We start from the raw sequence: 23,689 nt of genomic DNA, 5'->3' as shown, positions 1-23,689 counted from the left end.
CAATGATGTTTGATTATTTTTTTTCCTTCCCCCCACCCCTCCCACCCCTCTTTTCCCTCTAAACAGTCCTGCTTTCCTTCATTCTTACCACACTCCTTATCCCTAACCCTAAACCTAACCCTAAACCTAATGCTAACCCCTCCCACCCCCCATTATATGTCCTCATCCGCTTATCCTTGAGATCATTCGTCCTTTAGTTTTTGAGATTGGCTTATCTCACTTAGCATGATATTCTCCAATTTCATCCATTTGCCTGTAAATGCCATAATTTTATCATTCTTCATTGCGGAGTAATATTCCATTGTATATATATGATACAGTTTCTTTTGGATTTTTCTTTTTAATCCAATCTGCCAGTCTATGTCTTTTGATTGATGAGTTCAGGTCATTAACATTCAGGGTTATTATTGTGATATGATTTGTATTCCCAGTCATTTAACTCATTTTTGTTTTTTGACATGATTTGGTTTCTTCTTTATTTGGCTATTTCTTTAGGCTAGTTTCTCCCGTTGCTGATTTGCATTGTTGTTTTTCATCTCTTCCTCTTGGAATATTTTGCTGAGAATGTCCTGTAATGCCAGCTTTCTTTTTGTAAATTCTTTTAGCTTTTGTTTATCATGGAAGGATTTTATTTCGTCGCCAAATCTGAAAGTAAGTTTTGCTGCGTATAAGATTCTTGTTTGGCATCCATTTTCTTTCAGGGCTTGGTAAATGTTGTTCCAGGTCTTCTAGCTTTTAGGGTCTGGATTGAAAAATCTACTGATATCCGTATTGGTTTCCCCCTGAATGTAATTTGATTCTTTTCTCTCACAGTCTTTAAAATTCTGTCTTTATTATGTATGTTAGGTATTTTCATAATAATGTGCCTTCGTGTGGCTCTGTTGTAATTTTGTATATTTGGAGTCCTATAAGCCTCTTGTACTTGGTTTTCCATTTCATTCTTCAGATCTGGGAAATTTTCTGATATTATTTCATTGAATAGATTGTTCATTCCTTTAGTTTGTTTCTCTAAGCCTTCCTCAATCTCAATAATTCTTAAATTTGGCATTTTCATGATATCCCATAATTTCTATAGATTCTGTTCATGATTTCTTACCATCTTCTCTGTTTGGGCAACTTTGTTTTCAAGATTAAATATTTTTTCTTCAATGTCTGAGGTTCTGACTTCCAGGTGTTCTATCCTATTATTTTTGCTTTCTATGCAGTTTTTAACTTGGTTTATTGTTTCCTTCATTTCAAGGATTTGTGTTTGTTTTTTTTTTCAGTATCTCTCTAACTCTTTATTGAAATGATCTCTTACTTCCCATATTTGCTCTGTTAACTGTTGATTGGTGCGATCATTTAATGCCTGCATTTGTCTTTCATCTCCTCCTTCAATGCCTGCATTTGCTCTTTCATCTCCTTGTTTACTTCCCTGATTGTTTTAATTACGTACATTCTGAACTCCCTTTCTGACATTTCTTCTGCTGTGCTGTCATTGGGTTTTATTGATATAGTATCTAGGTTTGTTTGGGACATTTTCTTCCCTTGTTTTCTCAGATATCAGTGGGACTCTGAGATATTGCAGATTTCCTCCATTGGCTTATAATGTCCCTGTAGATTTCCGGCATATCACCTTGCAGGCTTCAGTAGCCTGAAGTCTTGGAGGAACTTGATAATGCAGTGCTTCCAAAGAAAGTTGTCCCTAGCCCGCTACTGGGTCCAGGGCTGGGGGCTGGTTCTGCGTGGAAATCCTCTCACTGGGCGGTCCTGCTCCTAGAAGCTGGCTATAGACAGGGCCTGCCCCCGCCTGAGGGAGCCAGGCTGCTCGGGCAAAGCCTCTCCCTGTCCTTCCTTGGTTCCAGAAGCCGCCTGCAGGCCGGGGTCGCCACTGGGCTCAGGGCTTGGGGTTGGCTCTGCGGAAAAGCTCTTACTGGGCAGGCCTGCTCCTAAAAGCTGGCTGTGGATCGCGCCTGCCGCAGGAGAGTGCAGGGCTGTTTGGGGAAGACTCTCGCTGCCCTGCCCTGCTCCCAGAAGCTGTCCCCTGTCCGGACCTGCCACTGGGCTGAGCTTCACCCACTGGGAGAGACTCACCCCGCGGCTCTATGTTGGCCCGAGTCTCTCAATACCTCCCTTCTTGAATCCTGAGTTCTGGAGCGACAGGAGATGCAGTCACCCTCTAGTCCACCATCTTGGATCTCACAGCTTGCCTTCTGAGAAAGGACAGAGTCTGAATTTCACAGATAAAATGACCATCCACCATATAGTTCCTGTGCTCAGCAGTTTCTTGTGACTGGTGTATTTGTCAGGATAGGCTAGATTAGGGTGCAGTAGCAAGCAAGCCAAAAGTATCAGTGACTTAAAACCATACAGATATATTTCTTACCTGTGTTACATGGCTACAGTGTGTAAGCAGGTAAATTCTTATTGTGTTCACTCAAGAAATATCTGAAATGTTTCTGGTTTGTCATGTAAAAAGGAACAGAATTTTGGAGGGTCTCACATTGGCAATTAAATACATAAGCCTGAAATGACTCACCTCCCTTCCATTCAGTCACATGGGGGTACCACCCACAAAGGGCCAGGAAGGTGAAACTTTGGAAATAATTTGATTATAGTACTAATGACTACCCTAGTTGGTTCCCAATGGAAACGTTTAATTCATATGTCCTCAATTCTTTTCTGGGTTATAGCTTCTGCTCAGCATGTAGAATAAGCCATCGTGTGTCTACCTACTTTCTGCATTGTACCCAATAGCTTCCTTCACCTCAAAATTATTTTATATTTTACATTTACACTCACCCTTCGGTTTTCATGAGGTCTGTATCTAGATTGGTCAGCCATGGTTTGAAATTATTTTTTAAAAATTACATCTGGGGCTGGAGTTGTGGCTCAGTGGTATAGTACTTGCCTGGCATGTATGAAACCCTGGGTTCAATACTCAGCATCACATATAAATAAATGAAATATAAGGTGAATTGACAACTAAAAAATATTTTTTTAAAAAATTGCATCTGTATACAACATGTACAGAATTTTTCCTTATTGACTATTCCCTAAGCAATAGAGTATAACAACTTTTTACATAGCATTTACATTGAATTAGGTATTATAAGTAATTCAGAATTGATTTAACTTATATGGGAGGATGTGCATAGGTCATATGAAAATGTCACATCATTTTACATAAAGGACTTGAGTATCCATTGAGTTCGTTATCTGCAAGAGGCTGTGGAATCAATCCCCTACAAATACTGAGGGATCTGTCTGAAGCTAATCCATGCTAAAATTCTTCCTTATGGAAAATAATCATTTATTTTTCTTCAAAATATTGTAATTTAACCTATTAAATCCAGAGTGTTCAATTCTGCCAATATTTCAATGAAGTTGACATGAATATACTAAATATACATGAATATACTAAAATAGATTGGAAATCATAAGATAGAACTCACATATCCTTTATATATTTTTATATAAATTATATGTCTCTATATATGTGTATTAAACATACTTGTCATTCACCTACTACTTTTCTCAAAAGCTTAGAATTTTGAAAACATAAATACTTATTTTGAAGTGACCATAAGTGGTATATTTGTTGCTCAATTTAATTTTTTTATAGGTGTCCTAAATATAAGTTAATGGGACATACCGGTTAAGTAGAATACAAAACAAATCAAATAGTATTTGACATGTAGGTCAGTGGCATACCATCAGTGGTGACTTTTCTTGAGTTCTCTACTCTAGGAAGCAGGGAGGACACTTTCATCAATAATTTTCTTAAAATACGGAAAGTGTGACATGAAAGTGTTCAATGAAAACAGATGTAGTGTACTCTCTCCTATGTGTGTAATCACGCCTGTGGCAAGTGATTTCTTTTCTAAGTAATAAAGCCAATAATATGTTTTTATTTAATAATTTCATTCATTCAAAACTGTTATATAGGGCTGGGGTTGTGGCTCAGTGGTGGAGCGCTTGCCTTGCACGTGTGAGGACCTGGGTTGATTTCTCAGCACCACATACAAATAAATAAATAAAATAAAAATCCATTGACACCTAAAAAGTATTTTTTTTTAAAAACTGTTATGTGTTTCTGTAAACTCTCTCCAAAATACAAACCCCTATTTGTTAGTTAGTTTAGAACAATCTCCTGCCAAAGTGCCACTTCTGCACAGTTCCAGTTGGGATGGTGTGGCATCGCCTCAATATCTACTCAAATCTTCTAAAAGTATACCCTACTGTGTTATGGTAGCTTAAAAAACTTATTTCTTAGACTGTCTCATAGCTCTAATTCTGGTTTTGGTTTCACTAATTGTGTTGTACTTGTGCGAGACCTGAATTTAAATTTGAGCTACTTTGGAAAAGAGGAATGTAGTAAGGTTTGAATGTTGCTACTGTCAATGACAAGGTTGTAGTTCTTTTGCTTAATGTGTTGTCAGTTTAGGTACCAAATGAGCAGGAAGATCCAAAATGGTCTCACCGCATGCTATCCATTGGTGCTGGCCTAGCCTGAGAGCTTATCTAGAACAATTGGTCAAAGACTTAATTTTTTTTTTTAAATTTTTAATTTGTTCTAATTAGCTGTACATGACAGTAGAATGCATTTATACATTTTGATAAATCAGACATAAATGGAGTACAATTTCTCATTTTTCTGATTGTACATATTATAGGATCCCCATATGCCTTCCCTTCCCTTCACTCCCCTCTACTTAATATAAAGTAAGTCTATTCTTCCCTAGCTGACCCCCGCCCCACCCCTTAGTGTGAATTAGCATATCAGAGAAAACATTCTGCCTGTGGTTTTGGGGGTTGGGCTTATTTCACTTAGCATGATATTCTCCAACTCCATCCATTTACCACAGAGACTTAATTTTCCTCCACATAAATCTCTCCATGTCGCTGCTTGGAATTCCTCACAGCATGGTAATCTCAGACTTCTTACATGGAAGAAAGTTTCCAGAAGCATACAAGCAGAAGCTTCCAGGACCTTATGAGGTTTAGGTCTGGAATTGGCGCAGTGCTTCTTCCATTGCCTTCTTTGGTTTAAGTAATCACAGTCAGTCCACATTCAAGGAAGGGAGGCATACAAGGACATGAATATTTGGAACACCTCAAGAGCTTAACCAACATCCATAACATCTACCTTAGGGAACTGGGGACCCCATTAACCCCATCCAGCACTCTTGCAAAGCCTTGATGCTTTAATCTTTTCCATTGTGGTATATGTGGTGCTTTGGGGTCTTGTGTGTAGTGCTGGCTCATTACTCTCCTCTCAGGTTCCCTATCCATGTTTTCCTTAAGGACCCTCTGTCTTGTCTTCACACATAGAGTAGGCTGGTATCAGGATATGAAGACAACCAACTTGTTGAAAGCAAATGGACATTATCCAATACAAACTGAAATTTTTGTTATCAGAAAATACTTTAGTTTCCCCTAAAGAGCAGGTTCTCAGAAAAGTGGGGGCCCCATTTTTGTGAAAGTAGGAAGGGTGTTCATATGTATGAGTAACTATAGGGACTCAAATGCCAAAAGGGAAATTTGAAGCCTAGTCCAGACATATAACTTCACCTTAAAGTTAACCTTTACCTTATAGGAAGGAAAGGAAATGAATGAGAAATAGAAGTTATTTTATGATTCCCCTAGCCTACCCATATGCAGGAGATATCATTGAAAATAGCAGTGGTATCTCTATCCCCAGTCGGGCTCTTTTTCCACTCCACTGCAATGACATCTGAGTTGCTTTTTGGCTTATGGTGATGTCTTTAGAGGTCTTCACAGGCTGAGAGGAAAAAGTAAGTAGCAGAAAGGGTCTGCTGTTAACTCCTTGCAAAATCAGCAAACAAGCTTCCAGGGGAATGAGCCATAGGGTAAAACACAGCATCCTTCTGATGTTAAAAGAGGAGGACCTGAGCTAAAAGGAGTTTTCATAATGGTTTAGAGAGCAGTGATGATAGTGCATGTGCCAACATTTATTCATTCTGGACTACCTGCAGCTAGAACTATTTGACCTCTAGATTATTTTGAGGTCTAGGCTCAAATGTAGCCTCAGGATCCCTCCCAACTCAACACTCCAAATAAGCATTCCCAATGGATCAGGTGCCCCACACACCTCAGATGAAATCCATTTGCCATCTCTGATGAAGAGATTAGGTGTTACCTCTTTCCCCCATGAGTGCATGAAAAATTGCCATGCCAGATATGTTAATATGGGTAGGTGTTATGGTTTAGATATGGGGTGTCCCCCCAAAAGCTCATGTGTGATGTGTGAGACAATGCAAGAATATTCAGAAGAGAAATGATTAGATTATGAGAGCTTTAATCTATCTAATCAGTGGGTTAATCCACTGGTATGGATTAAGTGGGTGGAAACTATAAGCAGGTAGAGTGTGACTGGAAGAAGTAGGTCATTGGGTATGCCATTTGGAGGTTTCCATTTTGTCCCTGGTGAACAGAGTGCTGTGTCTCTCTTTCTCTCTCTCTTTCTCTCTCTCTCTCTCTCTCTCTCTCTCTCTCTCTCTCTCTCTCTCTCTCTCTCTCTGTCTCTCTCTCTGTCCTGGCTGTCATGTCCTGAAATGCTTTCCTCCACCATGCCCTTCTGCCATGATGTTCTTCTTAACTTCAGATCCAGAGCTATTGAGTTGACCAATCAAGGACTGAACTGCTGAAACTATGAGCCAAAATAAGCTTTTCCTCCTCTAAGTTGTTCTTGTCAGGTCATTTGGTCACAGCAATGAAAAACTAAAACAATAGTGTTCAGAAAATATTATTGGAGCACTTTGCATGCAAGGCCGGTCTTGGCAATGGAACCAATGGTACATTCAGCCCCCCTGGGAACAGTGCAAGAGCCAAGGCTAGAAAGAGGCTGAAAGGGAAGACATGAGGTACAAAGACAAGCAGCAGCTCCACCCCCACCACATACACAAAGGGAAGGAATCCATCCATGTTCTCAGTGCAAAACAAAAATTATAACCTAAAACCAGACTCCATGGTTCAGCTATTTACAGCATGAACTTGGGAGGCAAAAGTGCCAGGTGAGAGGTGTTTATGACAACACTCTCCAGAGACATAAATGGAAATTACTAAAATTATAGGTGGCTTGGCTATTTAGGGGCAATTACACATATTTCTAAATCTGAATGATGCTTGGGTAAGTGGAAGCCTTTGACATTCCAGCAACCCTTCTAAGGCTACATAATATTAAAGATAGTTTGCGCCTAAGTAGATAAAGTCAGATCATGAGCAGATATATTTGTAGTCCTGAGATTTTTAAATATGACCACATTCTCTAAGTCTTGGCTGCTTGTGGACTTCAATGTTGGAATAAGTACCCCCGCAAAGCAGCAGCAATGTTTTAGACTGGAAACCAAATGTTTATTTGCAAAATTTAGCTTTGCCCACGGTTTACCAAAATAACAAAAAAACTAGACTTTTTTCTATGTCTGCACTACATTTTCTTCCCATCACAGTCTTGTAATGCCAGGAATATGGACTTAAGTAAAAAGACCACATGAGCATGTAGTCCTCAAAAATTTAAAAATAATGCAATTCATAGAAAAGGTCAGAAAGATTTTCCCCAAACACAACAAGTAAGAGATATGTGGAATTTATATTTTTGAAAACCCATACAGTTGTGACTGCTAACATTTGATTACTCTAATTGGCAAATGTTTTAGTGGCATTCATATATCTTTCTTTCCATTAGAAGCTAAGGGAGAATTACAAAACCTACAATTTGATTTCTAAAATGATATCCTCAGTCTTCAAAAATAGCTCTGGTACAAGTTTATCATCCGTATGTCGGCTCTTCTGGCATTTTAAGGTGTTTTGTGAAATTGACTAACCAAGGTCTTAAAGCACTTTTAAGAAACAGAGGAGGGAGATGGAGAGAGAGGAAAAAGGAGAAGGAAGAAGAGAAAGGTGGATGAGGTAGAGGAAGCAGGAGGCAGAGGAGGAGAAAGTGAAGGAGCAAATGGAGTTTGGAATTAATAGACAATGGTTAAGGCTGAGCAAGGAAAACACAGACATATGGAAACACTAATAGGATGGGGTAGGGGACATAAGAGTAGAGAGAAATATGAGAGGAAAGAGAGAAAACCTTCTGCAGTCACATCTTCCCATTTCACAGCTAGTATACAGTCCACAACACTTCAACAGGGATCACAGATAGTTAAGTGTAATTTAAGAAATTGTAAAAGAATTAGAAGTACATACTCTTGGAATGAGAAAGTGCTTTCTGAGCATAACCACAAAGGTCTAATTCATACAGAATACATTTATGTGTTTTTGTTTCTGTACTTAAAAAAATGTAAAAGCAAGAGACAAAGAATATACATTCAGTACACATAACAAAAATATGATTTATATGCTGGCAACTCTTAAAAAATAAGTGGAAAAAAACTTTAAATAAGTTTTTAAAAGGTTAAAAAGAAGGTTAAAATGATTAAGAGTGGGAAAAACAGGCCATTAAGAGGAATGAGCAATTCCCAAAAGAAAAAATACCAATGCCAAATGGAAAGAATTCTAGATCAGTAGTCACCCAACCAATAGCTGTTAAAACAATGATACATATGCCAGATTATCAATGGTAAAACATACATAATGTAGGATTATCAAAGATGCACAAAGACAAGCCCTCTCAGACATGCCGATGGGAATGAAGAATGACAGGACCTTCAGGGAGGGCGATTTGACAACACATTGTGAAAAACGTTTTCAAAATATGCATAATTTTGATCTGAGGATTCCATATCTATAAACTTATCCCAAGGAAAAATACGAACAATGTTTCCAAACTTTTATCTAGTAAGATTAAATCTTGCTACATTGTTTATGCCAGAGAAGAGACAGGAACAATATAAATATCCAATAATAGGGAAATGGTTATAAAAAATTCCGGAACTTCAATATAATAGAATATTTAAAAGCCATTAAAATAAGGTTGTAAAGTTTAACAACATGGATGGAGTATATTAGACAGAGAAAGGATAAGTGAGGTGATTAAGGCATTGAGAAGTATGTATGACCCACAATTAGTACTTTATAAATGCTAGCTAGCTACTTTATTCAGTATGATTTGATTTTTTGAGAGGAAAATATTAATATGGAGAAATAAAATACACATATATTAAAATATATAGTTAATTAAGAAGTATGGAAGATTTTAATTTTCTTCTTTGGTCTGTAATTGCAGAAATTCTCACAAGCAACATTTAGCAGTGTGATCCCAAATATGTTATTAATTATGCATTTAAATATAAATATCATATACTATTTATCTTTGGAAATACACACACACATATGCACACACATATGTATAGGTTATGGTTTGGATATCCCTTGAAAGTTCATGTGTTAGGTAACACTGCAATATTGAGAGCTTAGATGATTAGCTATGACAGCTATGACCTCATCTTTGGATTAATAACTTGATGGATTAATAATTTGAATGGACACTGGGTGGTAGGTAACTGTAGGCAGGTGGGTGTGGCTGGTGAACTTACATCACTGGGGCTGTGTCTTTGGAGACTATCTCCCTGGCTCCTTATGCTGTCTCTGCTTTCTGGCTGTCATGAGCTGAGCACATTTCCTCCACCATGCTCTTCTGCCTCAACTAGTCCCAGAGCAATGGAGTTGGCCAATCATGGACTGAACCTCTGAAAATGAATCCAAAATAAACTTTTCATCCTCTAAATTGTTCTCATCAGGTTTTTTTGTCACAACAAAGGAAAACTGATTAAAACAGTATAGTGCATATAGTCGTTTTAGTCCACTGTTTCACTGCTGTGACTAAAAGACCTGACAAGAACAGTTTGAGGAGGAAAAGTTTATTTGGGGGCTCACAGTGTCAGAGGTCTCAGTCCATAAGACAGCTAGCCCCATTTCCTTGTGCCCTAGTTGAGGCAGAACATCATGGTGGAAAGGCATGGTGAAGGAAGGCAGCCCAGAACATGACAATCAGAAAGCAAAGAGAGCTTCACTCACCAGGAACAAACTATATACCCCAAAGGCACACTTCATGACCCACGTCCTCCTATGTCCTATCTGCCTACAGTCACCACCAAGTTAAACCCTATCAAGGGATTAATGCACTGATTAGTTTAATGCCCTCATAATCCAATCATTTTACCTCTAAACTTCTTGGGTTGAGCTTTTGAGGGACACCTCATGTGTAACCTAAACAACAGTCATGGATAAATTTTGAAACAGTCAATAAAATTTTGAAAAACTTCACTATTTCTGGGTATTGTAATAATGAGTGATTTTCAGGAAATTTTTTTTCAAGAATCTTATTGTATGTGAATTTTTGTTTTCTCTATTTTTTAAAAAATACATGTCATGTCAATGTTTTTCATTTGCAATGTCAATGTTTTTCACTTGCAATAAAAACAATTGTCCTATGTTTCATTGTTGTTGTTGCTATGACTGAGTAACATAGTGTGGGGAATTTTTTTAAAAAATAATCACTAATCCATTAACTATGAGTGGATTAATTCATTTATGAGGACAAATCCCTCGGGATCCAATCACTCCCCAAAGGCCTCACTTTAACATACCATTAACATAGGACCTTGGGGATTAAGTTTCCAGTACATAAATTCTGAGAGACATACTTAAACCATAGCAAAAGTTATTTTAAAACACAACCTTTGAGATACCATAGGGCCTCCTGAAATTTAAGCAGTTTTCCCTTTTACCATCCCATCTAGCATCAACTCCTCTTTGTCATCCTGGATCCATTAGCACCCCATATGTAAAGATTTCCCAAGTCCTGTAGACTCGTTAGAAGTTTTTGCATGTCTCCTTTGTTTCTATTGTCATTTCTCCATTTCAAACTTTCATTGCTCAAGCATTACTTTCATGCAGACATTTTCCCTGCCTAAAGACACACATCAGCTCCCCAGTACCTTTACCTGGTGTTGAAAGTCTCCTGCCTGCTTCTCTTCCAGGTATCACATTATTTTATTTCTTTGTGTATACCCTATAATATGAATCACAAAAATCTGGTCTACTTACAATTGTTCCAAAAGTACTTTGTGTTTTCCTACCTATGTTTTTGCTCATATTACCCCAACCACCTCATACCCAAAGGCCTTTCCACTTCTCTATGCATACATATCCTTTGAGGCAGAGTTCAAAATGAAACCTGTTTTGAGGTGCTAGTAAACTTTTGTTCTCCATAACAAAGTACCTGAGATAATTAACTTATAAAAAGAAAAGGTTTATTTTGGTGACAGTTTTAGAGGTTCTAGGCCAAGATCTGCAGATTCATTGCTTTGGGTCTCTGGGGTGCTGGATGGCAATGGGTGGAAGAAAGTGGTCAAGAAAACTGCATACCCCTTGGCCAGAAAAGAAAAGAAGAGGAAAAGGCTGGTCTATAATCACCTTCAAGGGCAGGGCACAGTCCTATGACCTATGGACCTCCCATTAGGCCCTACCTCCTAATGATCCCACCACTTCCCAATAGTACTACACTGGGGATCCAGCCTTTACCACATGTACCTCTGGGGGACATTCAACTTCCAAACTACAGCACTGTGATTCCTGACCTGGGCGGCTCACGGATAATGCAGTCCTGCTTTTCAGCCCATTTATGTTATACACAGAATAATAAGTGTTACAGTTTAGATATGAGATGTCCCTTAAAAGTTCAAGTGTAAGACAATAAGAGACATTTCAGAGATGAACTGATCAAGTTATGAGAGCCTTAACCTAATCGGTACATTAATCTACTTGAATGGATTAAGTGGGTGCTAACTATAAGCAGGTAGGGTATGGCTGGAGGAGGTGAGACACTGGGAATGTGCCTTTGGGGTTTATACGGTGTTCCTGGTGAGTGGAGCTCTATCTCTGCTTCCTGAGGTCTTGTCCTAAGCTACTTTTGTCCTCCACTCTTCCACCATGATGTTTTGCCTCACCTTGGGCCCAGTGCAATGGAACCAGTCATCTGTGGACTGTGAGCAAATAAACTTTCCCTTCTCTAAAATTGTTCTTATTTGGTCTTGTGGTCACAATCACAAAAAAGCTGTCTAAAACAATAAGAATCTAACAAATCATCTTGCCAACCTTCTCCATTAATTGGTTGTACTTCTTTATCTATTTCTCATAACCCAGAAGCCTACGAGATAGTAGAAAATAAGGTTTAGACACATACAAAAATCTTTCTGAGACAAGAAATTGGTATATTTCTATCAATACAATGCTTTAATATGTGAATATATATAGCACTCAGTTAAAAGCTAAGTCAGCATCCTGGTTCTCCTTTTGCTTAGGACCATCAAAACCACTCTTGGCAGGGTCCCTAACAGTAGCCAACCAGTCGGAGGGTGTTGGGGAAGCTCCTGCGCATGCCCATGCATTTTTCCTGGTCGATGTACAGGGTGTTGGCTTTGACAGCCAGGTCATGCTCCAGGGTAGCTTTGGTGTGGACCAGGAACTGCAGAGTGTCCTCTGCTTCCCTCAGGCGCTGCTGCAAGGTCTGGATGGTGTCATCGACCTCATAGACCTCATTAACAAGGCTGTGTGAGGAAATAAGCATAGCTGGATTAGCAGATATCACACTCCTAAGGCTTGATTTTAGCTAAATTAAAGTCGTGGTGGTTACAGAATTCCTGTCAGAGATGTAGCTGTTATGGTGCAAGACACACAGAATCCCCAGCAGCACAGGGACTACTCCAACATCAGAACAACTTTATATAGCAATGAAAGAAATGTTTGTAGATGATTCAAGAATCATATAAAGGTCATTCCTATTAACTATGCCCCATAATCCCAAAGGCGAACTAAACATATTCTTGGGGCACCAGAAAACATAAATTTACACACACACACACACACACACACACACACGCACACTTTATACATGCACATAAATGTATATTAGATATTATATTTCAAAAGGAGGAGGAAAACTTTTAAACATTTGATTTTTTTTAAATAGTAAAAATAGAGAAAATGAAAACTTAAGATAGGTTTTTTAACATTTATTTTGGCATTGAAAATTATCTTTATAGTTGAGAGCAGAGGGACACCCAACAGTTTTCAGTGACTAGAATTCTACCCAACCTGCTAACATATCCCAACAGGGGGACACTTAATGGGGCACTCCTCAAATGTTAGTGTCCATCCTCTCAGCAACATCCCAAAGGAATACCACAAGGTCCCAGAGTTAAATACATTTGTATTTGTTGAAAACTTAATGAGAGCTGGGTGTGGTGGCACATGCCTATAATCTCAGCAGCTCTGGATGCTGAAGCAGGAGGATCACAAGTTCAAAGCCATCCTCAGAAATTTAGGGAAGCCCTCAGTAACTTAGTGAGACCCTGTCTCAAAATAAAAACAACAAAAAATAAGGAAGGACTGGAGATGAGGTTCAGTGGTTAAGCAACCCTGGGTTCAATCTTCTGTACCCCAAAAATTAATACAACAGAAAAATGATATGTGTGAAATCAGCTACATAAACCTTGAAACAAGTTGCAGGTCTAATTGTGTTTCAATGATGAAAAACAACATGCATTTTTTATCAAATAGAAAGGAAAATGGTATAATTTCATGGAAATCTGGTATCTCTTCAAATTATTTTAATCAACACTGTTACAGTTTTCATTTCTTTGTATTATTAGATTTTACCTAACTGTCCATTTGCTATTTTCCATTTCTTCTGTTAATTGCCTTTCCCTGCCTTTTGTTCATTTTTCAATTGGGATGTTTCTATTTATCTTAGTATTTGCATAATGCTCTGTAAATACATTAGGCATACTGATTTTTTTACTGTTAAGTTTTTAGAAAATGTGTTCCCTTATTTTGTTGCTTGCCTTTCAAATTCATTTATGTTTTGTTATGCATAAGATTTCAATTTTTAATAAGCCAAATATTTTCCTCTTTTCCTTTGAAATTTCTTCTATTATATTTTAATTTAGAAAGTCTTTTCTCTTCCCAGAGAGCAATTAAACTAGGACTCCCTTTGTGCCCCAATAATATTTCAATGTGTGATCACATGACGCTTAAAGGAAAGAATAGGAGTAGGTTATAAAAAGAAAAAATAATAATAACAGCTCATTTATTGATTACTCCACCACATGTATATTATTCTAAGTTCTTTACATAATCAGAAAATTTAACCTTTATAACAACATCAAGAATTAGATATGATGCTTTTCTCCATTTTACAGATGACAAAACTGAGGTACCAGGAATTTAGGTAACTCTTACAGTTTTGTATGGAACTACCAATCAGTTGCTTTTAATTACTGCCTCTCTGGCTCTAAACTGTTCAAAACATAATCCAAGCATGGTCTGTCTTTCAGATCTGCAGATTCTGCATCCACTGGATTCAACCAACCCCAGATCAAAAGTATTCAGGGGAAAAAATTGCATCTGTATTGAACATGAACAGAATTTTTTCCTTGTCATTATTCTTTAAACAATACAGGATAACACTATTTACACTGTATTAGGTATTTATAAATAATCTAGAGATGAATGACAATATACAGAAGGATGTGCTTAGGTCATACACAAATACAGCACCATTTCATATAAGGAACTTGACCATCTATGAATTTTGGTACCTGAGGGGAATTCTGAAATCAATCTCCCATGGAGATGGAGAGATCACTTTATATCACATTTTATCACAGTGAGGCAATTCTATAATTGTCTTTACTTTGGGAGTTCACTTATTAGCAGATTAAAGTAAAATTAAAAATGCAAAGAGAACAATGACTATGAACAAATAGGGATATTGATGTCCCTAGAAATAGAAAAAGATTTTGTGACGTCAGAAAAATATCCAGACTACATTAAAATCTTTATACCAAAGCAACTGTATGGCATCTCAGAGATTTACAACTGGAATAGGAAAGTCAGAGGGTCATCAAGCCCAGTTTCTTTGTTTTGCAGATGAGGAAATTGAGCCTGGAGGATTAATGAACGGCCCTCTCCTCAAACATACAGCCCACATGTGTTTATAAATCATGCCAGGTTATCTAGGAAGCTGAGAAGGAAATGTGGAGCCTCAGTGACTATACTAAGGATTTGTGACATTTCCTGCCCTCACCCTATCAGCTCCTTGCAATTAAAGAGCAGAAGCAGAGACCCAGGAAGTTGACCAAGGGGCACCAGAGTTCTTGGGGGATGACTCATCTCATCATTTCTTTCTATTAGTAATTCTCACAGTATGCCCAATTAACTTGAATTTCAGATAAATGAGTAATTTTTCTAGTGCAAGTGCATTTTTCAATCATGATAGAATATACATAACATAAAATTTACCATGTTAACCATTTCAAGAGTACAGTTGAGTGCTTTAAATACATTCATATTTTTGTGTTACCGTCACCATTATCCACCACAGAACTCCTTTCATCTTGCAAAAATGAAACTTGATTCCCATTCCTTCCTTCCCAAAACTCTGGTAACCACCATTCTAGTTTTGGTCTTTATGCATTTAACTACTCAGGGCACCTCATGTAAGTGGAAGCATAAAGTATTTATCTTTTTGTGCTGGTTTACTCCATTGAGCATAATGTCCTCAAGGTTTTTCCAAGTTGTACCACATGTCAATCATCTCTCTTTTTATTGCTGAAGAAATTCAGTATAAGTATTTTTACTTAGCATTAAGTGTTTTTAATATAAGTACTATAGGCAATATTTGGGATATGTTTATGTAAAAATATTCAGTGATTATCCAAAATTCAAATTTAACTTGCTATCCTTGTTTTAACTTGCAAAATCAGTCAACTCTATCACAGTGGTCAGGTTTGATGTCTGGCACAAAATGGACTTGTCTCAAAAAATATTAAGATGGAAAGCAGAGCAAGAATTTCTTCTACTAAAAAATCTCTTATGTTCCCCTTTTCCTGAAGGACAAATTGTGAACATTTTCAAGGTGATATACCAATCCATCAACTGTTGTTTAGGTTGGATTGAAGGAGGAAAGGACAGAAAAGGAACTCTCATTTTGTACTCCATATAGACCTATATTACTTGATTTTTTAAAATAACTGAAATGTACCACTTACTTTCAGAAAAAAATAAGCAAGACAGAAAGTGAGACATAAAAGTATAATGGAATAGTTCTTCATCTTGTATTGAAGAGGGTATGAGAACACAAGAGGAAATGATGTCAATGTCTACTGGTAACAGATGCTATAGGCAGATGATAGAATACTATGCAAGTGACATTTTTTGAGAAGAATCTTTACTTGCCATGGAGAAAGAAGTTCACAATATAAAGTTGCTTTTCTGAAAAAGTCAGAATCTAAAATTCTGTGCAGCATGAGCACTCTCACTCATAGGGGGAGGTAAATAACAACAAAACACTAACATAGATTTGTCCCTGGATAGCATAAGGAGTAGAAGTTTTTACTTTTTATTTCAATTTCTGCACTTTCTGGATTTTGTACCATGATCATGAACACAAACTACTCTTAAGGCCAGAAATAAAATATTTTTTAAAATAAACATACAGCCCTCCTGTGAATCTGTGGGTTCCACATCCATGAATTCAACCAATCGTGGATGGAAAATATTTATTTTTTTAATATTTGGAGTCTGTACAGGACAGGCACAAACTTTTTTCCCTTGTCACATTCCCTAAATGATACAGGATAACAACTATTTACATAGCTTATACATTGTATTAGGTAATATAAGTAAGCTAGAGATGATTTAAAATATACAGAAGAATGTACATAGGTTATATGCAAATGCTACACCATTTTATATAAGAGACTTGAGCATGCCTGGATTTTAATACTTGTGGGGAGTCCTGGAACTAATATCCTAAGATACTGAGGGACTGTAATTTGAAGGGACTTAACTCTCTGACCTTTTAGAGAGCTTACCTGAAGAGGCCCCACTGACAAGCACCACACTGGGGCAAACATCTTTGCATCTTGCTGAGGGAGCACAGCAAACAAATGAAGACAGTTTGGGAACTCTGCAGGGACACCACACCATACCCACCTTCTGGACTCACCCTCTTGGGTGCATATATCAGTCAGTGACTAGTCAAGGGTTCCAAGGCTGTGAGAGGTCAGGTATGAAGTAGATGTGACCCCAGCACTCCAGGTCACCTGTGTGTTCCATCTCACACAATGCTGATTTCACCTTTGCAGATGCCAGAACCAGAAACCTGTGATCATCATTGACTTCACCCCCTTCCTCATGTCTCTCAATCATAAAATCATGTCCTTATATTCCAAAGACACTCCATGCCCCCTGCACCATCCCCTCTCTCTAGATCTGTCCTTGGATGTATGTACACCTTCTCTGACTTCAGGGCCTGCCTTCCTCTGCTGTCCTCTCAGCCGAGATCACTTTCAACCCACACTTTATCCCACTGATGTACACCACACTCCAATCTCAGGTGAAAGGACACCTGGGACTAGGTTGCTGTCCCATCCTGTGCATTCCAAGAGAACAAACCATTTAGTGGCACACAGACACTAGTAAAGGTCTGCTTTGGACCTGCCCTACACACTATCAACTCCATGAAGCAGGGTTGACTGAGGTAGCAATGCTCACAGCTATGTCCCACAACTCCTTCTGCAGCTCATAAGGTTGCAAAAAGTACTATTGAATAAAGGTCAACTTCCATGTCTTCGGTGAAGGAGGTAGTCTTGAGAGGGAGGGAGCTTCCCAAAGCTCCAAGTCCATAAGATTTACCAAGGGGAAGACCAGAACCAATGGAAAAAGAATGCCAAGTGGAAGAAGCAAAGGCAGGAAGAACCTGAAGGTGTCCATTAATAAGGAAGCTTCATCCAGTCTGAGAGAGTGAGGGCACCTGTAAAGGGCCCCATGTCAGCTCCCACAAAGAAAAAAAGAAAAAATAGCCAGTGGAACATTTACCCCATGCATCTCCTTTCATCTGACAAACTGCTTTTTTCTCCATTTCAGTGGTGAAGGCAAGAAATTAAAACTAAGTACCCAAGATTCATTGGGTAGGGATGAATACAAGATCTGAGAACTCATCTGAAAGCATATTTGTGTTGTTGTTTAGAGCAAGTTGAATTAAAAGAAAGCCTATTTAACAAAAGATCCCAGGGTATAAAATATCGCTAGCAAATAAAAAGATCTTTGGGGAGGCTGCTACTGACGGCTGGGAATGGGATTTATGACTGTGGGTTGTTTATCAAACCACAGGGCCTGCCTCTTGTCTCTCACCCATTGCTGACTTCAAAAGGAACCCTGAACCCAAATGCAGGAAACAGAGCAGGGTGATAAATGAGTCTTTGCTTCTCATGGCCAAATACTCATCCAATGGAAAATGTATCTGAGGGATTGTTTGAAAATGTATACATTAAAATATCATATTAAAAATAAAAGAATTTAAAATCCATAGAACACAGGCAGTTAAGTCTTTCTCTCCCCACTACTGTGAGCACAGCTAGGGGCCACCACTATGCTCCTCCATCAAGTTGAACCATTAGAAATACATTTTTCATCATTTTCAAGGTTACTTTTCATTCCCAGTTTTCCTGTTCTTGGCGGATTGTAACTGAAGTCATTAACTTTTTAGTTATTTTTTGGTTTTTGGAATTACAGACCCAAAAATCATTTTGCATTCAAATACAAATAAAGCAACTATGTTTGTTTGTTTGTTTTTAATATCAAGATTATTTAAGTAAAGTAGAGCCTGATTTGGTTTACCACCAAAGATGCCAAGAAGGTTTAGAATCACTTTTGAAAGAGCCATTTGTAACATTTTAAGTGAAAAATACAAGTCTTGAAATGAAAACAGCAATTTTTCTCCACACTCCCCTGAGCTTATGATCTTTGCTTTTTCTTAATCTAGATTGCTGAATGGTTGCTTTCAGAATGACCAGGTTAAGAAGGAAAATGATCCTCTTCCCCTAATAACAATCCTACATATTTTTGGCAAAGATATTCTACCAAGAAATCTTGAGAGAAGCAAAAGGAGGTATTGTCCTAAAGTCAATAAAGGAGCAGAAGGAATAAACATACTAGTTAAGTTGACAAGAAGCAAAAGCAAAAGCAAATTCCATGTAGCTGGGAAAGGGGGAAAGAGCAAAAATCATTCAGCCTCTCAGAGGAATCTGTGAATGTCTTAATGTTTGATAATCCAAAGTCATCTTAAATTGCTGCTCAAAACCTTTTATGGTCTGGGGATGTAGCTCAGTGGTAGAGAGCTTGCTTACCATGTGTGAGGGCCTGGGTTCAATCTTTAGTAACTCAAAGGAAAAAAAGAAAAAGCAATACTTAGTTTGTCTAAAGAATTTATTCCTATTTCTACTTTTGATGATTCTGCAGAAATTTTGGAGAATAAAACATTAGCTCAGCTTCTCCTAACAATATTTGCCTAAAATCAAAATTCATGATCTAAGCCTAACTGGCCAAATAGGTATGTTCTGAAGCAGGGAGACATTCCAGGCTGGCTGTGCAGAGTCACTTCTAGCCTTTGGGATAAAGGGCATTTTATCCCAAATAATGTGCTGTGTAGGAAGAGGGGTTCTATGGAAAACACTTTGAGAACCATACAACATGGGTAAATGCCTATGTGGAGCTAATCTAGGGAATGAAGTCTGTGTACAGATGTTCCTTGACTTACAATGGGGTTATATCTTGATAAATCCATGGCAAACTGAAAATTTAATACACCTACCCTACCGATCATCTCAACCTAGCCTTGCCTATCTTAAACAGGCTCAGCACACTCACATTAGCCTACAGTTGGGCAAAATCATCCTGTACAAAGTCTATTTTATCATTGAGTGTTGACCATCTCCTGAAAGTAATTAGATGCTACACTGGAATGGCTGACTGGGTACTCTTTCACACCATCATAAAGTCAAAAGTTCTTAAGTCAAACAATCGTTAAGTCAGGGACTGCCTGCATATTCTATGCATGTTTCATAACAACAACATGTGTTCACTTTATATTAGGATGCCATACATGATGAGTGTTTAACAATAACAATCTCCTCTATGACCTCAGTTTCATTCTCTGTGTAAAAAGGAGATAAGGATATGTCACCGACTTCATTATTTCCTCTCCTATGGGCATTAAGAAGATCATATGAGATCAAGTACATGGCAGAGGACAGATAAAGCATTATACACTATAGAAGATGAGGAAACAGAAGCAAATCATTTGGTTGAGTAGAGTTGCTCTTTGGGCATCTCACTACCTCCCAACTTCCAATGATTAAAACATCCTTGTCTGTCATAAGACAGGCCAGGATTCAAACCATGGCTCTCTTCTACCACCACGTGTGATCTGGACCAAGTCACTCAAACTGCTTCTGCCTCAGTTTCCTCATTTGCAAAATGATGATACTATACAGTGCATAGGATAGTGCTCAGCACAAAGTAGATGAAAATATAGTAGCAGCTATTATCATTGCTTTTATTGTCATCATCAGTGTCTTTAATATTATGATGATGATCATCCTCATCATTGTTGGTCTCACAAAGATCCTTTCTTTCCTCCCCCTCCAGGAGGTCACTGTCTCCAACCATAGATGTTCTCTTTGGCAGTGCCCATTCCATAGTAGGTCTCTTCTTAGGATAAATCCTTCCTGATGATAAGGGACTTCTGCCATGAGACAAGGTAGAAGACCAGGCAAGTGACACTGGAAAGTCTTTGGGAGGTCAAGCACTGCCCTTCTGTTCCTCCAGTCACTATCAGTTTGACTCACATCTGTGTGGAGTGCTTCATGACCTAAGGACAGTAACGATGGACTCCAGAAGGAAAAGGCAGGCTAACAGGCGTTGAAAAACAGGAAAGGATGCCAGAACGAGACTGAGATGGGGGGAATCTTGGCAAATTTCCTATGAGTACATCCTAAAAGGGGTCTTTAAAGTTTAAATAATAAGATTCATGCAGTGTTTAGTAGATAGACTGTGGAGTCAGAATCTTCCTGCCATGTGTATGTCAGAGCTGAGCTTGATGAAGAGCAGCTGTTTTTATTTCTACTGAGAACATAAAATACTAAAGTAAGCCTAAATGTAAACTTCAGGGGTCTCAGAGGATACCAAGGATGGTCTTAATGGCAAGAACAGATATTAATGCCTAAAAGAGACCACAGAGAGCAAATGAATGTTGACAGGTCAGTGGAATTGGTACCCAAAGTATCTTTTTTGACAAGAATCCCCCACACTGAGAAATACACAGAAAACCAATAACTTCTGCTTCTTACAAGTAAGATAGGTGTTCTGGAAACTCCAAAGACTCCAGGGAAGTTCTCAGAAACCCAAACATCACCTTGAACTCTCTGAATGAGTTAAGTGTTTATCAGCACATTTTTTGTGATGTATTGATATCATTACCTTTAAAGAATGTATGGTTAAATACATATAACATAAAATTTACCACTTTAACCATGGTTAAGTATACAGTTTGGTGACCTAAGTGTATTTACACTGCTGTGTAACCATCACCAGCATCCATCTCCAGAGCTTCTCCATCATCACAAATGGTAACTTACCCATCCATCCCACAACTTCCCACTATTAAGACTTTTAAAGAGGTACCTACATGATGTGTGTTATAGAAAGCTTTCAAGCTAATGGGCTGTACTGGGGTAAGCCCTGGTGCCTTTCCCTCCCACCCAGCTGTGTACTCCTCCTTACCGTAATTGAGCTATGTCTCGGCAGAGCTCTATATTGGGTCTCCTTGTACGCTCATCCAATCTGGTCTGGGCCACCTTCAGGAAGGCAGACTTCTCCTTGATGGCCTTCTTGATGGATTCTATGGTCCTCTCAGTCTGGAAAATCTCCTGCAGTGTCTGTGATAAAGAGAAGCAACTACATAAATCTCTGCAAATCCCTTAGCAGCCTGCTTCTGGCCTCTAGCCTATCTACCAGCCTTAACCTCTGGGAGGAGGAGGCCAGTTCCCTGAGAACCATGTTTCTTCCTACCCCATCCTCCAGGGAATCTTCAGTGTGGTGCTAGATCTTGCTTGGGTATGCTCTAGAGAGCTCACTGTGTGCTTCTCTTCCCAAGTCTAGATCCAGTGACCTCATATTGGTGGCTTGAAATTGACGAGGTAGGAATATTACACACAGAAACTGACATATGCTACAAATCAGGGCTACTCGCGGCACACCCCACTCTGGATCACCCCTTAGTAATTATTTACCAGTGCATATCTGTGTATAAAGGGAGAAAAGTGGGGCCATGAGATTTGAGTGGCCCTCCCCTCCCTCCTTGCCTCTCTGTCTTCCTATCAACTTGACAGTTGTTTTCCTGCTACCGAAAGTTTGCCATGAAGCACACTGGGTTTCAGCTTTTGAATGCCTCACTTGAAAGGAAGAGCACCAGCAGTTTTGTACTCCTGATTTTAATCTTCTTTGTTTCTTAGAGGTTCCCCAAATTGTACAGATTTAGGTCTTCTCCTGGTTCCTCCTCCTCTACCTGAATACCTGCCCTTCTCCTAGCACTGAGCTCCACATCTCCCCCATTACCTTGGCTTATTCCTTCCCCTTGGCTCCTTCCCTGTTACCTGGAGATATGCCCCAACTGACACCAAATTTCTTTTAAAAATTCTCATATGTTTACCACCACTCTTACATTCAATCCCAATAGGCTCCTCTCCAATTCTTCTGCTTATGTTCACTGACAAACATATTCAGTCATGACCTGTGAGCACTCTCTCCATTTTCTACCCATTTAATCTCCTGGTTACCCCTGTAATCTGTCTCTGGCCCTTATTGGTCTCATGAAACTGCCCGTCTAGTCAAGTTTGAGCCTCTTGGATACCTCCCTGTCCTTGAAACCCTGCCTCTTTTTTCTGGCTAATTGTTATTCTTCCTACCTACTCTTCATTTACCCCCAGAACAAGTTTTATCTGGGCAACTTGGCCACTACATCCCTTATCTCCCATAGAGAACCCACACAGCACATTTTTAGCACTGTGTAATTCAGGAGCTCCTAAGTCTGTCATGTAAGCCTGGACTGCTTCTCTCCCAAGCTTTCAGCAATCCGTTAACAATCATTTTACACCTTTTTCTTCATCAAGGCCTTCTTCAGATGTCACCTACTCCATAAAGACATGCCTATATCTCACCAATGGAAGCCACCATTCCTTCTATTAAACAGTATTTTATCTATAGTTACAAGTAGTGCTTTCTGCACTGTTCCCAATGGATTAACCATTTTCTACATGCATGTCCTGCCTTACTCTAAGACACAGAATTGCAGATAAATGTGACATTTATATGAATATTCCCCCCAACATGTCTGGCACACTCCCTTGAATATATTTATGGGATGAATGGTATGTCCCTTCCTAAAAAATTCATATGTTGAAGTCCTAACCCAGTACCTTAGAATGTGACTATATTTGGAGTTTCTACAGAGGCATTAAGACTCTGCAGATGTTATCAGAGTGGGTTCTAATCCAACACAACTGGTACCGTTATAACAGAGGAAATTTGGATACAGATACACACCCAGAGAAGATAATGCAAGGACATAGGGAGAAGATGCCATCCTAGAAGCCAAGGAGAGAGGCTGGAGACACCTTAAGCTCAGACTTACAACCTCTGGTACTGTGAAAAAATTATTGTTTTTTAAAGTCACCCAGTCACTTTATGTTACAGCAGCCCCCCAAAACTCAAATAGCAGTGAATAACACATTGGTTAACAAAGAAACTCTATCACATCAGCCTTCCAAAAAATCTTTAAAAATACATCTATCCTGACCCCATTCACCTTCACAACAATGTCTTCTATAATCTG

The 23,689-nt window shown here is 38.7% G+C and overlaps 1 protein-coding gene across 1 annotated transcript in view; it reads right to left on the bottom strand.

The window, feature by feature from the left end:
• Positions 1-8,099: 8,099 nt before the first annotated feature.
• Positions 8,100-23,689, bottom strand: part of Tekt3 (tektin 3) — a 44,072-nt gene continuing 28,482 nt past the window's right edge. Inside the window, exons 7-8 of the mRNA XM_047545532.1 lie at positions 21,580-21,734; positions 8,100-12,500 (exon numbers count right to left, since the gene is read on the bottom strand). Coding sequence (XP_047401488.1) covers positions 12,284-12,500; positions 21,580-21,734 — 372 coding nt within the window. The 3' untranslated portion in view covers positions 8,100-12,283. The remainder of the gene's footprint in view (positions 12,501-21,579; positions 21,735-23,689) is intronic.

The sequence above is a fragment of the Sciurus carolinensis genome, chromosome 3 (assembly GCF_902686445.1).
Source record: "Sciurus carolinensis chromosome 3, mSciCar1.2, whole genome shotgun sequence".
Lineage (NCBI taxonomy): Eukaryota > Metazoa > Chordata > Mammalia > Rodentia > Sciuridae > Sciurus > Sciurus carolinensis.
Note: the sequence above shows the minus strand (reverse complement) of the source record. Positions and strands in the feature narration are given on the sequence as shown.